Source organism: Limanda limanda, chromosome 8 (genome assembly GCF_963576545.1).
Source record: "Limanda limanda chromosome 8, fLimLim1.1, whole genome shotgun sequence".
In the NCBI taxonomy this organism is placed as follows: Eukaryota; Metazoa; Chordata; class Actinopteri; order Pleuronectiformes; family Pleuronectidae; genus Limanda; species Limanda limanda.
This window is the reverse complement of record NC_083643.1, coordinates 17,529,169-17,545,919: the sequence shown is the minus strand read 5'-3', so window position 1 is coordinate 17,545,919 and position 16,751 is coordinate 17,529,169. Positions and strand designations below refer to the sequence as shown.

The following is a 16,751-nucleotide window of genomic DNA, read 5'->3' as shown; positions in this document are numbered from 1 at the left end:
AATGAGAGTCTTTAATGTTTACTTTTGATGGGACCTTTCTCATACAATACATGTGTTTTAGAATAAATATTGCTTTTGTACTCCACTTTTACAAATGTCTTTATTTAACATGACACTAGAGCAATTAAAACTATTGATTGTTAATCAATACATAATTAATCATCCAGCCTGAAAATCAGAAACACCAGTTTTCACCAGTAAAGCTGAACATTAATCCTATATGGTCATTAATGATAAAGAAAAAATGAATTTGAATTTTTGTGAGCATCCAACAATCTGCCGCACAATGACAATGAACGTGTGAAATAAATATTAAATATATTAGTATTATATAATATATAAGTTTTTAATTGGTCTTTTATTGGTCTAAATTCTTACTAGATGAATGTGGTGGACATTTTCAGCATAAATAAATCCAGACAAGTTGAATTTGGCTCTGAAAGACATTTTTGCAGTTACCTAAAATTCATTGTTCCCTCATCTGTGGTTATAAATTCTATCAGTCTGATACTGTATATGTGACAATAAGCAAATAGACCACATGCTAAAGGTGTGTGTTGATCTTTTGTGCCAATTCTATCCAAAGTTCCATATCTCATTGCCCAATTATTACTTAATACTTCAATGTGCATTATGAAAGTATTTTCATTATGGCTGCAGAAATAAAAAACTGTGGTTGGATATGAAAGGTGCAGGGTATCAGGGGGTGACATGCACCTGTCAGTGGTCAAAGAGATGGTGTGAGATAAACACGGAAGCTGTTTGACAGATTTAACAGTTTTGATATTTTACTATATTCATCTCAATCATTTATATCTTATTAATCTTGAAGGACCAGACTCTACAGTGTAAGGCATATAATCTGTAATATTTAAGTCGAGTATTTTGCTAAATGTTGTTGTATGTCCTAACAATAAATGTCTTCTTGTACACGAACAGGCAATCAGTTGGAAATGACCCAGTTGTCGATGTAAAGGTTCAACAAACATATTAATTCAGTAATAAAATGAACAAGGCTTATCAATTATCAGTTATAAGTTAATATTAACTTCAAGGCTTGTAACTTATTGTTTAAAAAGGCTCTTAATCTAATTCCAGTTTATTTCTTAATCAGTTTTCCTAATACTGGCATATTGACATTAAATCAGTATCAATTTGGTTTTAAGATAAGTTGTATGTATTTGCTTCATGACCCAATCTATGTTTGATTTGTATGCAGCTTGTGTGGCAAACAGGTGATTAGTGACGAGGCAAAAAAACTAGTCAAAGATAGTGTAAGACAATGTCACACAATAAAACTTTCTCGACAGTTTTTTCTTACTTTTTTTTCTGTCTTCTTGTCTTTACTAAACAGAAGGGGAAACTAAAATATTAATTCTGTATGCCAAATCGTATTAATACAAGTGAGCTACTTGTTAGTTTCAGTGCTACAGAATTGAAAATTACATCATTCAGCACTTTGATCCCTAAACTGTCACTGTCACGTACTGAATCTGGTTGGTTAGTATCAGATTTGTGTGTAGCAGCTGAAGATATCAAAGCTTAGTGGGTTAAAGGCCAGTGAACATCACATCAGACTGTGGTTAAACAGCTGACAGGTGTAAATTTGTGTTAATGTGTGTTGAAGGAGCTAACACCTGTATACGTGTATCTGATAAGCAAACAAATGTGTGCAGCCAGTTCTTTAGGGAATGTGCAGCAGCCCAACATTTACTGGCAGAACTTAGTGTATTGTTCAAATGTCTAACACAGTAATATGAAAGATGATGTCTGAGGACTTGGCTATAATAAGTAATGCAGCACCGAAGACATGTCTGGTTTCCCTGTGGAAAATCAACATTTTCTCTCCTTATTTTTCCTCTGGATGGACGAGTGTCTGGCTCATCACTCAACCAACAAATCAAATTTATTTTTTAGGTTAATTCAAGTGTAATTGTCTTCCAAAAGCTTGAGGCATCAGCAGGAGCCAACAGCTGAATTTAGTCACCTCCCAGTGCACAAAACCCCACAGATCCTTGCATAATCTAAAATTCTGATTCTGGTTTGGGACAGCGGTTAATATGACACTGTTACAACTATTTTTGTGAAATACATATTTGTTCACAATATATGGAAGACAAAAGAAATTCTCCACATAAAATCATTCATAAATTTTGATCTAAAATTATAACTAAAAAAACTTTATTTTGAAAAGATTCCTCATACTCCATTTCTGGGTCAAACAGAAATTTAAAAACACATGATGGTGATGATTATAAAGAGTTGACATAAATTATTAACACAATCCTGTATTTCTGCAAAACGGAAAATAAAATTGCCCTGATTAAAATGTATTAAACAATAAAAGTCATGATTAGAGAATAAAGGTTTAAAAAAGAAGACACTTGTGTTATTTCGCATTAAAAGCTGCAGCTACTTGTATTATAAAAGTGGTTATTGTTGTGATGAGTAGTCCAGGGCTGAGGACACGTTAGAAGTTCTCAAAGTGATGCATGAAATGGGCCTGATCCCTCTTGTTCATCTGCTGACAAGCTTTCTCCACGTTCTTGGTCAGGCCAGGTGGTCCACAGCTGAATACACCAATTTTACCCACCTATAGAAAAGAATGACAACCTTAAACATTGAGATAATTCATTGGGTACAGGCTGGTGCACTGAGGTTGATAAAGATAGATGAAGCTTGCTGACCTCGGGGTGAACTTCCTGCAGCGAGCTGAAAAAGGACACGAAAGGTGGACGCCCGAAGTGTGTGACGGATCTCAGGCCGGTGAAGAGACTGCGGTTCCAAACCTTCTGAAAGTGCCGTTCACACACATACTGTCCACACAATGGTGAGGAGTTCATTAGTAGTAAAGTCATGTGTGTGCAAATATCAAGTTGTGATTTTATAGAGTGTTATGTGGTGGACTATTTCTTGGGGATGAGCAGTGACTTCTTGGCGTCCTATCATCACCATTGAGTTGCCAGAGATCCAACTGAGACTTTTTGTCCAAACCAAAATAATACCAAACTATTCCTTTAATAATAATGACAGTATTAAAATGTTTGTCAAATATTAAACAGAATTTCATTTTTTATTTTCAAGTTTTGTGATACTTTGAAAAGGCGGCAGCAGATCTTACCAGCATGGTGGTGCGGAGGTCGAACTTCTCGGCCACCTGAGTGATGTACGTGTGGACTGACACCAGCTCCTGGGTGTCCAACTCCTCCACCTCCCTGATGATTTCTGACACCCACTCAAACTGATGCTGTGTCCGTGTCACCCAGATGAAGTACACCTTCACACAATCACTGGCTGTTAGCAAGAGTTTTCATAAAGACTTTACAAATACAGAATGCTACGAGTTGGAATATCACATTTATATGACCGCATGTTAGTTTTGAGCTGCACCTTTTTACACAGAATTTTGGACTTGATGGAAGACTTGAACACCAGGTCTTTGAGGATGGAGGCGAATGGAGTGACTCCAATTCCTCCTCCCACCAGAACGGACACCTCAAAGTCAACCCACTCCTGATGGCCCTCACCAAACGGGCCGTCCAAGTACAGCTGGGTAGTGAATGAAAGATGAATATAAATGTAATGTAGAGACAAAGGATGGAGAAGAAACTGTTCACACCCACAAAACAACAGTGACCTGCCTTTGGATAGGCTCCGATCTCGATCAGGCTTTCTTCGGTGTAGAGCTCTCGGAGCTGGCTGGTCCAGGGCCCCACGGCTCGGATGTGCAGGCTCAGGGTCTCTTCGTGAGGGGCTGACGTCAGCGTGAATGGGTGGTACTCATCTGTGCCCAACATCAGGCACGCTATGCGCACCCACTGGCCTGAACGGTAAACAAAGCCCTGTGGTCGCTTGAACTCCAGATGTGTCACACCTACAGGTAGGACAACCAAGGGAGGTGTGAGCTCGAATGCACACACGCGTTACGTGAGCTAAGTGAGGAAGATTAGAAGGGACTAAAACCAAGGAGAGGCTGAGAATAGTGAGACATTTTAAAGATAACAGTGTAACCTGAGGGCAACAGCTCCGCTCTGACCACCGGGATCTCCACCTTTTTCCTGCTCAGGCTGATGAGTTTGTCCAGCAGGAAGAGGAGTGCTGGAGGGATCAGATAAATGTGGAACCGGGGCTCCTGGAGGAGGGCGAAGCTGCCGTGAATCACCGTCTGTTGGATGAGAACAAAGCCAGCATCACAATACTGCAATACCTAAGAAATCCTTTCCGTCGTGAGAGCCAACTGCAGCAGAGAGCAGAAAACGACTTACTAGAACATACACGACAACATAGAGGTAGTGTGTGATCCAAAATCCACGAAAACTGATGCGACGGAAATAATGTGAGGCAAAAACGTACATAAATGAAAACGTAAACAGGAGCAGGACGCCTGTCATTCCTAGGAAAAAGGACAAAGTACAAACAGGATTATACAGTATTACAAACAGCTCATGTAGTGTATAACTGCTGCAGGTCAGTTTCTTATCATACCTGGAACAGTCTGAAAGAACCACCACGACCACTTGAGAGGAAGTTCAGACCTAAAATATAAACCGAATGTTAATTAACCAGATGCGACATTTAATATGCTCACAGATATGAGGATATAAAAAGATCTTCTTCTTCAACTCTGCAGTGTAGAAATATCTGATGATCAGATGTTTCAAACGTTACCCGTTGTTCGAAAAGACTTTGGGAAACAGACAAGACAGGATGCTGAGGTCACTGATGGAGAAGATGTAGATGTTGACCACGTGGCCCAAAGTATGAACAACTACGGCGAGAAAAGAAATTAGAATAAATAATGAATAAAATGGACTGGTGAAGACATAAAAATGTAATGCCCTGTCGAGGAAATTTATCATGAGCTTTGAAATAATGAGTTTCTCAGACCGGAGTTGTCTTAGAGGTTTAATTATTAGCTCTGCAGAGGGTTACACAGTCAGCAACATTGCTCAGAGTGCAACCACGAGAACTTAAAAAGGAAGGTTTTTATATAATGTGATGAACAGGGAACAAAACAGAGAGCAGACAGGAACCGTCTGCTGTCTGGCATCACTCCTACAGAAAGAGGAATCAAACCCAGCACACAGCTGCACAAATATAGATCAACAGGAGGTGGAAGGTTGAGGTTGCATCAGCTAAGTGCACAGAAAACAGTCAAAACAGTGGTAAGACTTTGATCAGTGGAATTTCTTCCATCACAGCCCCATCACAAATTGCTCTAATTATTGTGATGCTCTACACTTCTGTGAGCCAACCTGAAAGGATGATGGCGGTCATCGCCATGAAGCGATGGAAGTCGATGGCGGCGTCGAAGGGGATGTATCGGTTGAGGAAGGTCTCCCTGCACAGCGTGATGAGGTTTCGACACACAGTGAGGAGTATGTAGGGAAACAGGAAGGAGATGGCGGCGGCTGAGCCCCGGGAGACTATGATGCCCACCATTGAAGTCTCTGGGATGCCTGTTGACTCAGCCTGCAAACCATAGTCTGGACACAGTATTTGTAATGAGGTCAGACCAAAAGGTATGACACTAGTGGGTAAGGAAGGACCATAACACGTCGTGAGGAAGTATTACACTCACAGTAACATCTTTCAAGCGTCACACCAGCCACGATGCCGTATACGACGATGAAGCAGACAATATGACGGCGATAATTCTCGATGAAACGTTTAAAGTGCTGGATCTTCTGCTGCACTGGGTTTCTTATGTACTGGTCACGCTTTGGCTTCACGTAGACATTCGGAGTCTTGGCGCCTAACCTGAAAATATGAAAATTCACTCAACTTTATTCAGTGATATATTTGATCTCGTGTCTATCACTTAGAAGTATTTGACCATACTCAGGTCACCCAAGCCAGAGGCTGTATTGACACAAGGAAGTGTTTGAACTATGTAAGAGCAAATATAGTGACATGACAATCACATCTACTTATCAGATATTATGTCATGCCAGATAGTGATATGATAAGATTCAACGGTATTTGTTCATTAGAAGTATTACCACATTACATCTTTCTCAATATTCTTCAGACGTTTGCAAGAAAAGTGAAACTAGAAACATACTTTTTGCGTCTACGTATCTGTGGTCCATCTGTGATGCTGTAGCTGCAAAAGAGAGATTCACAAATATCATCGCATTATGAGGTTGGAAACTAATATGACGTGAAAGTTAATGAAAAGTTACATCCATCCATCATTATCTATACCACCTATCAGTCAAGCGTCCACCTGGACTGGTCACCAGATTTGACATACAGAAACCAGACCTAAAACACAGACACCAGGTCTGGCCTGACAGGGATTCAAACCGGCAACCTTATTATTGTGAGGTCTACCCACTTTACCACTCGAAAAGGTGCAGGTACAAGGGATGACAAGTCATAATGTTTTAGTTGACAGTGGTATGCAACAGTTGCAATCAGGATCGTTCATCATCTGACTTTTCCTGAATCACTTTTGGATGTTCCCCCTGTTCCTGTTCCTGCTGGGCCCCGGGCTTCCGGTTTCCTTCATCTATCCCGTCAACTCATTCAGTCCCTTGCATTTCATTCATCAATCAACTACCCCGTGCTGCAGTATGAAAGGACCAGCTTGGACACCGCTCTGCCAAATCGTTGGATACCCTGTGGCTTTAACGCCTCAGCCAACTCTTGTCAGAATTTGACCTTTTGGAGAGCTTTTTGTATTTCTGCGCCTGGAACACTAACTCTAAGTTTCTCTGCCCAGTATCACCTGCAACAACTCTGAAAGCCTGCCATGATCAGCCAGCCTCTCATCCATATTAACCCCCCTGGACTCAAACATTCTCTGAATCAAAGACAGGGCTCAGTTGGACCTGGAACCCCCCTGGTTTACTAACTAAAGCAGTGGTTCTTAACCTTATTGGAGGTACTGAACCCTGCAAGCTTCATCAGTGCATTCACTGAACCCTTCGTCATTGGACAAATAAAATATTATTTCTTCAAAACATAGGTATATATTTTGTTAGTGCACAAAATTAACCATGCATCAAGTGCACACAAAATCACGGTGTTCAAAGAACAAAACCAACAAACAGGAATTTCACACAAAAACATAACTAATATAATAAACAATATTTATTGCAAATCAATGTGATTTTTGCTGTTGCCTTTCAGATACAGCTTCAGAAATGCGCGGCTTCACTTTGGCAAGTGCGACTCTCATATCATTTTCACAACAAAGTCTGTTCCTTTTCTTAATTTTCATGTCTACCATCCTCGAAAAGTATTGCACGCAAAAATAAGTTGTAACAAACGGTGTGAGTATCTCAAGGGTCACCAAAACGTTGAGAGCGTTGTTGTTCTGAAGAGTTGCTGTTGAAGCTGGCTCTGCTGAATGACGTACAATCACAACAGCCACAAGTCGACTACTGAGCGCATCAAGTTCCCTGCAGCACAGATATCAAAGCTAAGCAATGTGGCGTGATCAGCTGCAGCCAATGACGGCCAAGCGGAGGGGGACTTCACGAGTAATACGAGTGGGCTGAATTTCTTTTGTGTAACTAACCCCCCGAGAGTGACTCACCGAACCCCTGGGGTTCGATCGAACCCAGGTTAAGAACCACTGAACTAAAGCCTTTGTTTGAGTCATTATTACCATATTTTGGTTTGTACATTCATCTCTGGACTTTAATAATGCCTCCAACTCTATGTTCCACCTTAAGAGACGGAAAATATGCTAAAATCTTAACAGTTACATTAGTGATCTGGATGACAAATTACAGCCTGCGTGACCCGTTCTCTTACCTGTTTGCTGGACAGATAAAGGACACCCTCTGGTCTCGGCTCAGCCTCTTCTTCCCCTGATTCTCCATCCCTACACACACAGCAGATAATTCATCAGACAAGGTCACAGATATGAGGATATAAAAAGATCTTCTTCTTCAACAAAACTTTCTCAGACCTTTGACGTTGAGCTGAGCAAACTGCAACTCCTTCTCGTGGTCCCGCAGGAGGAAATGGAAATCCTGCCATGAGATTTTCTCCTTGTTGTCGAAGCACGCAGCCTCCATCATGGCCTTGATGCCGTCCTCTGCCTGAATCTTTGACAGGGTGCTGTTGGAGATTTCGATGAAAGACCTGAAGAGGGGTGAAAGCAACGGATCACAAAACATAAAAAAACAACACAATAGACTTGGTTTTCGGCAGAAAAAAACTGTCTATCAGACCTGAGCATCCTGGCAAATTCTTCTTTTGACAAGAAACCAGTTCCACCAATGTCGTTCATGGAGAACATCAGTTTGGATTTTTCCTCAGGAGACCCTGGATAAAGCAGCATGTCATTGATGGCAAATATTGTGTATTGGTATTTTTTATTACATATCAGGCATCCGCCATTTGTGTACTCCATTGTTAAGCTCTACATGTATGAATCTAAGCAATATTAGTCTATGAACCTGAAGTGAAATGGAAATTTCTCTGCTTAAGGAATTTATTGATTTTCTTCTGTAGTGGAGGTGTTCTGTATATTAAGTATGACCGCCAACGAGGTGATGTTTCCATCTGCAATTGTTTGTTTGTTAGCACAAGTATGAAAAAACTACTCCAGCGTAATTTTGAAAGGACCATATTCAATATTGGTGAAGATCCCAATATCCATTGAATACTATCATCTTTTCATGGATCTTGATGAAAAAACATCAAGACATGTTAAGAGAAGATTTATGCATGTTTGCAATTTGGAGCAAATCCAAATCAAATCTGAAAGATCTGAATTTAAATGTGGTTTCACAAGGGGACTTTTGGGCTTTGGTGGAGGTAAACACTCCACTGAGCTGGACAATCACAATAGAGGGGGAGAGGGAGCTGCTTACCAACCAACACTAAACTGATTATTATTAGTTTCAGTACGAAGTTTCGTATGATAATTTCTATTCTGTTAAGGCTTTTACTTCCTATTCACAAATTAACTCCTTCCATCTCCCTGAAACCAAATTCCTCTAACCTACCTGCGTTAGCATCTTCAGAATTTTCATGTTATACAGTAAGGGGTGACTGTGTGATAGTTGGCCTCACACTGGAGACTAAAACATTTTGTGGTCAGAGGTTTTACCTTTCATAAAGATAACCATCACATCAAGAAACTCTTGGAATGAGAGGTAACCGTTTCCATCTTTATCAGCAAGCGTGAACATGGAGTCCACAAATAAAGAGTCGGGCTTGAGTCCCAGTGCATCAGCAAACTCTGAGGCTGTGAGCTCACACTGGAGCACCTCCCTGGCTTTCTCATGGGAAACGCCGCTCAGGTCACCAGCGTCACACTTCTCTATTTCCAGGACCTGCACACCAGAGGGACAGTGTCATTATATGTCACCAGATTGGCATTAGTAATATCACTGACGGCAGCTGAGGTTATCGTCACAGGTGAGGTCACCATCGAGACCAACGATTGGTTCTTTTGGCTGGAAGTTGGACATAATTTGACCTCAAACAGCGGTTTGACGACATTTTGTGGTGGATCTTAAAGCTGCTGCAGCTGTAACATAGCAGAGGATGAGGTAAACACCCAGAGGCTGATGGTACCTTAGAGAATGCATGTCGAATGAAAGTTTCCACAATCTGAGCCCTTTTCTCTTTGGTTAAAGCTTCCTTCAGCAGCTCCTTCTCTCTGGTCTCCTTCACTCTAATTTCCTGCCCGACGTCTGAAACCTCAGCTCGCAGATGCTTGACAAACGCTGTGCGCTTACTTTCATCATCAAAAAACAGCACCTGTGTGTGCAAACAGAGGACATCAGAGAGATAACAGAGGTGTAAGCGAATGTGCATCTGCAGAATCGTGTTTGTAACAACGACTGGATGAGATGAAAAACAAGAGGGTTCAACTTGAGTGTGAAACTGAGAATGCAGAAGTTGCTAAAAGTGCAAACAACCCTAAATGTGAAGACAGAATTTCGCTGTGCGGGCTGGCAAAAGATGCAGCCCCAGCAACATTATTTTTCTTGTAACTTTAATTAGACTTCAACTGCATTTTTAGATTAAACTCTGCAACCAACCATCCCCTCCCCATTTCCAGCCGCTCACCAGGTCATACTCTTTGGCTACTTTGAGCAGCAGAGCTTTGCAGCGACGGTCGTTGGAGAGCCGGACATCCAGGTAATCCTGGTTTCCCAGGTTGAGGCAGCGCAGAGCAGGTCCAGATCTGTCGAAGACCTGCAGCCTCCTCTGCTCATCGACCTCCACGCTGACTGGATGCAAAGGTTTTTTACGGCCCTGCCACTCGAACGCTGCGACAAACAGAAACAGAGTCAGAAAAGATGGCATGTGGGTGTAAAATAACAGCAGATACTGAAATTAGTGACAACAGCAAAGACATTTTGGATTCACTGTGTTGGGAATGACTCATTATGAGTTGAATTTAGTATTACTACTGTTTATAAAGAGTCTGTAACAAATGAGTGTTGTGGCTGAAGCATAAAATGTTTTGCACTTGTCCGAATTTGTTTGTGACGTACCTTATAATAATAATAATAACAACAACAATAATAATAATTATAATAATAATAATAATAATAATAAATTGATTCAATAATTAAAGGACTAAGATCAGAGGATACAAATTCAGAAATAAAATTTAAATAATAACTTAAAATACAGAATAAAATCAATAACAACTAGAATGGCATTTAGAGAGAAAAAAGGGATTTAAAAAATGAAAAATAATAAAATAAAGCGTGTAGGTAATAGGTACTTGGGTTAATAAAATGCTTGTGAAGTTATTTGTGGTTGCTGAACACCAGTGTAGCAGTATATCAAAGCTGCTGATACTTGGCCGGCGTTTAATAATAAATGACACACAGTCAGTTGTAAGATCTGATAGATCTGATGTATGATGGATTGATGTCTTTAACATTAGGCACAATGGTTCCCACCAGAGATTCCCACGGCCAGCTCCTCTGTTTTAGCGCCAGCTTTCCTTCCTCTCTGGAACTTCCTGTACCTGTACTTGCGGAGATACGCCACCATGTAGGCCACAAGAAAGCTCACTGTGAAGGTAAACAAAGTATAATCCACACATGATCACACTGCTGATGACTGATATTAGTGTTAATAACAGTGCAATGAGAGGCAGATTTTTAACAATGATACTGACCGACAGGAAAGAGGAAGAGTACAATGATAAATATGCCAAAGCCAGCTTTGCTCCCATCAAAATAATGTAGTTTGGTAACATTGCTGCAGGGATAGAGCATCGACGCATTCAGCTGTGTGGGCTGAGGACAAGGGTCACCTAAGGCAAGTGGGAGACTGTTATTTTTAGTATTTCAGTAAGTGTAATATTTATTTATTTGTGTAATGCACATGCTGAATGTTGTACCATCCCTCCAGAAGAACACATTAGCTTGTATATCAGCAGCCTCTGCAGTGGTGACCGCTATAAGGACGTCATGAAACGTCACGTTGCGGATTGCCTGCATTTCCCCATCTGTAAACAAACTGGAAAACTCCAAGTCAGTAAAAAGCTGTGGAGGACTGACGCACCCGCAGGGATGGAATAAAACAGAAAAGTGAGATCAGTCAGACTTCTGTAGCATCAAGACTATGTTACAGTTATTTATACTGTTCAAAGTGTAAGTTCAAAGTGCTTCAGAGGGGATCTTACCCATTCTGTTTGTTCTCGAACCAGAAGCGATCTCCATTTCTGATTCGTTCAAACTGGTCCATGATTATCGCGGAGAAAACTGGACCCGGACCGTCGAGGGACTCCAGGAGTCCTCCAGGAAAAAGCTCCAGTTTAGAGATGTCTTTGTGATACAGTTCTGCAACATCATGGAGCAGCTGTACACAACACAGTTTAATTCTCTGTTAAACTTTTTCATATAGCTCATGTTTGATCAAGCTTAAATATATTTTGTTTTCTTGCCTGTGTGTTGGTGCTGTTCAGTTTAGGATTTATCTCCTGAAACGTTTTGACAGGAGGCAGATCCAGGGCCTCTCTGAGCTCGGTGTAACTCCGCAGGCCGAAGTCTCTTCCTCTCTGGATGGTCATGGCCACCAGATCAGTCCGGGTGAACCTTAGAGGTCCGTACATGTAGTCTATCAAGGTTTAACAAGACAGAATTGGATATTCAGTTTAAGTTTAAATAAATATCAATATCAATATGTTAATAAGACAGGTTAATAACCTCTCAGATCCTCCACAACAATATTGTCTTCTCTCTCTGCAATCTGGGAGGCCATGCCCATGAGGAGCTCGTCTACATCCTGGCTTGTATTCGCATTGGGTCGCTGCAAACAAGAAGGAAACCATCATACAAAAGGGTGACGGAGACAAGTTTGTGGTGATAAACACAAAAAGTATTGAAATGGGCACAGACAAAAAGCTTATTCTCCTTTGCACTCTTATGAAAAATGCACAAGTATGATTGTGACATACCTGACGTTTCCAAAAGCTGTTACAAAGACGCACTGCTGGCGATGAGCTCCCATCTATGTTGAGGATCTGCCGAAAATGGCAGGTCCGGTTTCTGTTGGAAAAAAAGGGGTATCATGTAATAGATTCACAGCAGTGCATAGACAAAAGTGAGCTCTTATTTTCCACAGTGTGTGCCGAGGGGAGATAAAAAGACTCACTACCTCATGTAAACACCAGGTGGGGCCATAGTGATGCCAAATCTTATGGCAGCAGCCTGGAACTCTGGAGAAATTCCGGGATCAACAAACTTCTGGTAACCTGTGCACACACAAATCAGCTCATAATACAAAACAACACAATGAGAGTGACGCAAAAAGCGAACTTCAAGAAACCCTGTGCATGTAAAACCTCCTCCGGTGCATCGTCTCCATCCAAATGTTCAACAGAGACAGTATATGCACAAACAAATGAAGAGTAGTTGAGGTGATGGGCTCATCTGACCAGTGTCCCTTTAACTTTCTTCTGCCGCGAGTGCTTATTCAGCAGAAGAAAGGAGGCTCAGGGTGATGCTTTGCTGACGGAGCGCATTTTTGTCAAACACCAGCGACGATAGCACAACTCACTCTGGCTTGTGGTCGGCGGTGCATTACCCGTTTACCCTCCACTTGTACGCACACGCATTGCGGCTCATTCTTACCTGGGTAAGGAGGGAGCTTTGTGTCTCTGAGAAATCCAGGCAGCCATTCGTAGAGAGCGATATTCTGTTTGCAAAAAATTTAAATATGTAGAAGTTGTTATTTGAATCCACAGCACAGGTTGAACCCTTTCATAAAGGGATAAACTCTTGATGATGATATCCTGCAATCTGAGTTTGGTTATGTAGCTTCTTCTTTTATAAATTTAGATTTTGTAACTTTAGCTTTTCACTTTTTGATTTGATGTAATGTCAAATAATTTGTATGACTACTGTTCTCAGTTGAAGTAAACTGTGTGTAATGTTGTTCAGGCTCTTGCTCTTGCAGAGTCTGAACCAGTCAGAGATGATGCATTCATCCTTCCACTAAGACCATCAATTTCACCCATAAAATCTCGACCACCTGGCGTTGATGCAACCTCAGTTTTTTTCCCAGAGTGCACAGTAAATCAGCACCTGCGTAGCAAGGAGATTACAAGGAGACTTTTCCCAGTACCTGGAATGTGGCCACAACGGCCTTCCTGGCGTTTTGAAACAGCTTTTCGTCTGACCACTCAGGGTGTTCCTCATGCAGTTTGGAGGCTACATAATTGTGGTAGCGAAACCAGATAATCCCCTCTGCTGCCGTGAACATGTTCTCATTGGCCCAGGCGTTTCCCAACTCTAGACGAAGAAGAAGAAGATAGTATCGGTCAGAGGGAATTGTAGAACACTATAGCTGCACCAAAATAAGCAGAGAATAGGTTGTGTAGATAATTTTTTTCATATCGAAATCCCAAATCCCTGGGTGTTCTGCTCCTTACCAGTAGAACACCATCACACTCTCATTGGATTGATTGGTGTTGATCTCTCACCACTAATGAAATGATAATTTGGTTTGTTTTTAAGGACTTGACAACAGAGCGGTGACAACAGGAGAAGATCCTCCGCCCCCGCCCAACATAATAACTACACACCTTTAACAACACAAGCAACAAAACACTGGTTTCATGACACCTGTGTGGCATCTTCTGTGCTCTCTTCGCTATAGAGACAGGGATTTACTGCGGTGAGTGTGACAATCCACTTACACAATAATTAAAGGGTCATTACACACGTCAGGCCGGGGCCTCTCTTGACTCAACCTGCAACCGTGCAAGCAGTCAAATAATATTTGCATGAAATTCGTGTGTTTTTTTCAGCAGCTTACCGCATCGATTGGGAGGGAATTTCCACGGATATACAACATGGAAATACAGAACAGATATGTTGAAAAGTCAAGGTCAGTTTGATGTGCAAAATGGCAAAAAAGTTGCATAAGTCTCCATCAGTCTCCAATATTCTTCACGAAAAAAAATCCCAGATTTAATGCTCAGAAAAAAAATCGTCGAGCTTTGGACAATAATGTCATTCTACCTCGAAAGAGACGTTGCTGTAGTTGAGTTTGGGGGCTTTAAAGGCCATTCATTCACATCACTGTGCACTAGTGCTTAGATTGAGTTCCAGCCAAGATTTCTGTTGTGTTCTGCACTACAGATAAGACGGAAAAACTTGTGTGAACTGTTTCTTGTAGCAATGAAATACAATAGGTGTCAGTTTATGGGATTTTGCTTTAACAACCATGTCATGTTTATAAAACGCTTCTGGACAAACAACTCTGGATGATAAAATGAACTCTGGTGCAGGTCAAAAGGTTTAAAGTACGACGTATCTCACCATAGAGTCCATGGGCTCCACCTTCTCCTGTGGAGGGGTCAGCAGCGCTCCACATGAGGTTGCGTCCGCCTCCATGTTTTGGCATGTTCCACTCAGAGCCTGAAGTCAAGAGCCCTCCTGAGAAGCTTCTCAGAGAGTCAGACCAGGAGGTGGAGGGGCCGTAGATGGAGCTGCCATCTATCCACGCTGTCACCATGTTCACCTGCAAGTGTGGAAATAGTTTATTATTGCATTTTGGGAAAGGGAAACACTGTTCACAGTCCCTGATTGCTTCTGGAGGCTGCAGTTCCCATGAACAAAGATGATTCTACTTCACATTGATACGAGTCAGTGATCAGCACCTGTGTGCGAGGGTTACTGGGACTCTGTCCAGACTCTTTGTCCCACGCTCCTCGCTGGAAGGGCAGCAGGACTTTTCCTGTGGCAGCGGGGTCGAACACCGGGTCACCCTTTGGGACGGGGATGTTCATGAACTCAGGTGGACACCCAGGAGGTCTTATGTCAAAAATCTCAAAGGTGACATGATACCCTGAAATATTCAAGAAAAGGCAATGACATCAAAATGCAATTAGCAATTAAATTAACATGTTGTTAGGGGCACTGGAGTAAACATCCAATTATAGTATTAGTCATCAGGGAAATTCCCTGTAACTTTTTCATAGTTTGTATAGTGTGATTCCGTCCTGCTGTAAATTCCCAGTTTGGCTAGCTAGCTAGACAGATAGCTTGATTTTGCATTTTTGAAATCTTTTTATATGTTAGTTTGCATAAATCGTGTCACACCTCTGTGGCACCTGCAGTGTATTGTGGGTAGAGAACAGGAGCTATAGCTACATCATGCTGGAACAGTTGCTTTGGCTTCTATCCCAATTTTGCGCACTCCAAGTAATATTCTAAGATCAAAATCCAACAGATGTCAGCATATTTACCAAAGAAGAGGGAGAGCACGGTCTGGTTGCGAGTGGAGGGCGCACCGGGGGGGCCCTGTGCCAGCAGGCTGCTCAGGCTGCGCGGGTTCGGCACCAGCGGCTCCTGCAGCGGCTGGTAGACCCCGTCCCAGTAGTGCGCGGGCAGGAGACGCACAAGGTGAGAACCTGAGCGGGCAAGAAGACAGCGGTGACCACTGTGTGTAATACAACTACAACTTCTCCTATCACTACTATGACTACTAGTACTCACCGACAGCTCCGCGTCTTGGAGAGCCCAGGCTGTTGTACCAGCCGTCAAAGCGAGGAACCTCCCAGCTTCTCTCTCCGCCCGAGTCTGATCAACACATGGAGAGTTTGTTTTAACAGTTTTTGTTCTACTTCATCTGAGTTTCAGCAGAGTGATTTTTACAAACGGTGGTCTCCTACTACTCACGTTCACTGACGAGGAGCACCAAGCCAACCACCGCGCACACACTCCAAACCTGTTTACGCACATCCATTGATGCGAGAGATGGTCCTGAGATCAGACTCCTGACAAGAGCAGAGAAGAGCTGGAGACCTGGAGACAGGGTGAAGGTAACTAACGTTTACTGCTCTATTACTGTTACACATTTACAAGTGATACAAATAATTTAGTTGGTAATTAAGTCTGTAACTGAAGTTGGAAATTAGAATAAAAGTTACCCTTTGTTTGTTTGAATAAACTTCTAAAGCACTTTGAGTTTCTAACTGTAAAACTCTAAACACTCAAAAAGAATGTTCCTGCTATCACGTAATACCTGATATGAGAAGATGAGATAGCTGAGTCTTACCTCCTGTAGAGGTTGAACGCAGTAGGTGCAGGAGCACAGGTGCAGGTGAGGGGTTATGGTGCAATACTAAAGCCAAACATGTGTTGTACAGCTTATCACAAACTGCATGTGACCTGTGCCAAACCAGTGGGAATGGTTAACATCTGCCGATCACACCTCTTTCCCGCAGCATTCCGCTGAATGCATCCTCCTCCTCGGTGACACAAAGGAGACGGGTGGTATAAAAGAAGTGTATGTTCCCCTCAGCG

General features: G+C 42.0%; 1 protein-coding gene across 1 annotated transcript; it reads right to left on the bottom strand.

The window, feature by feature from the left end:
• Window positions 1–2,353: 2,353 nt before the first annotated feature.
• duox (dual oxidase) lies at window positions 2,354–16,191 on the bottom strand. The gene is made up of 33 exons (XM_061076978.1): window positions 16,125–16,191; window positions 15,942–16,025; window positions 15,692–15,856; window positions 15,104–15,291; window positions 14,763–14,964; window positions 13,564–13,730; window positions 13,071–13,134; window positions 12,595–12,691; window positions 12,395–12,485; window positions 12,144–12,246; window positions 11,882–12,054; window positions 11,621–11,796; window positions 11,336–11,454; window positions 11,111–11,248; window positions 10,890–11,003; window positions 10,042–10,244; window positions 9,544–9,729; window positions 9,074–9,299; window positions 8,190–8,283; window positions 7,925–8,100; window positions 7,768–7,837; window positions 6,065–6,106; window positions 5,582–5,760; window positions 5,256–5,486; window positions 4,669–4,768; window positions 4,486–4,535; window positions 4,266–4,393; window positions 4,012–4,165; window positions 3,642–3,874; window positions 3,391–3,549; window positions 3,122–3,277; window positions 2,688–2,816; window positions 2,354–2,593 (listed from the first exon to the last, which is right to left on the bottom strand). Exons 1-33 carry the CDS (start codon window positions 16,189–16,191, stop codon window positions 2,471–2,473), a joined length of 4,587 nt encoding a protein of 1,528 aa, XP_060932961.1. The 3' UTR covers window positions 2,354–2,470.
• Window positions 16,192–16,751: the final 560 nt, after the last annotated feature.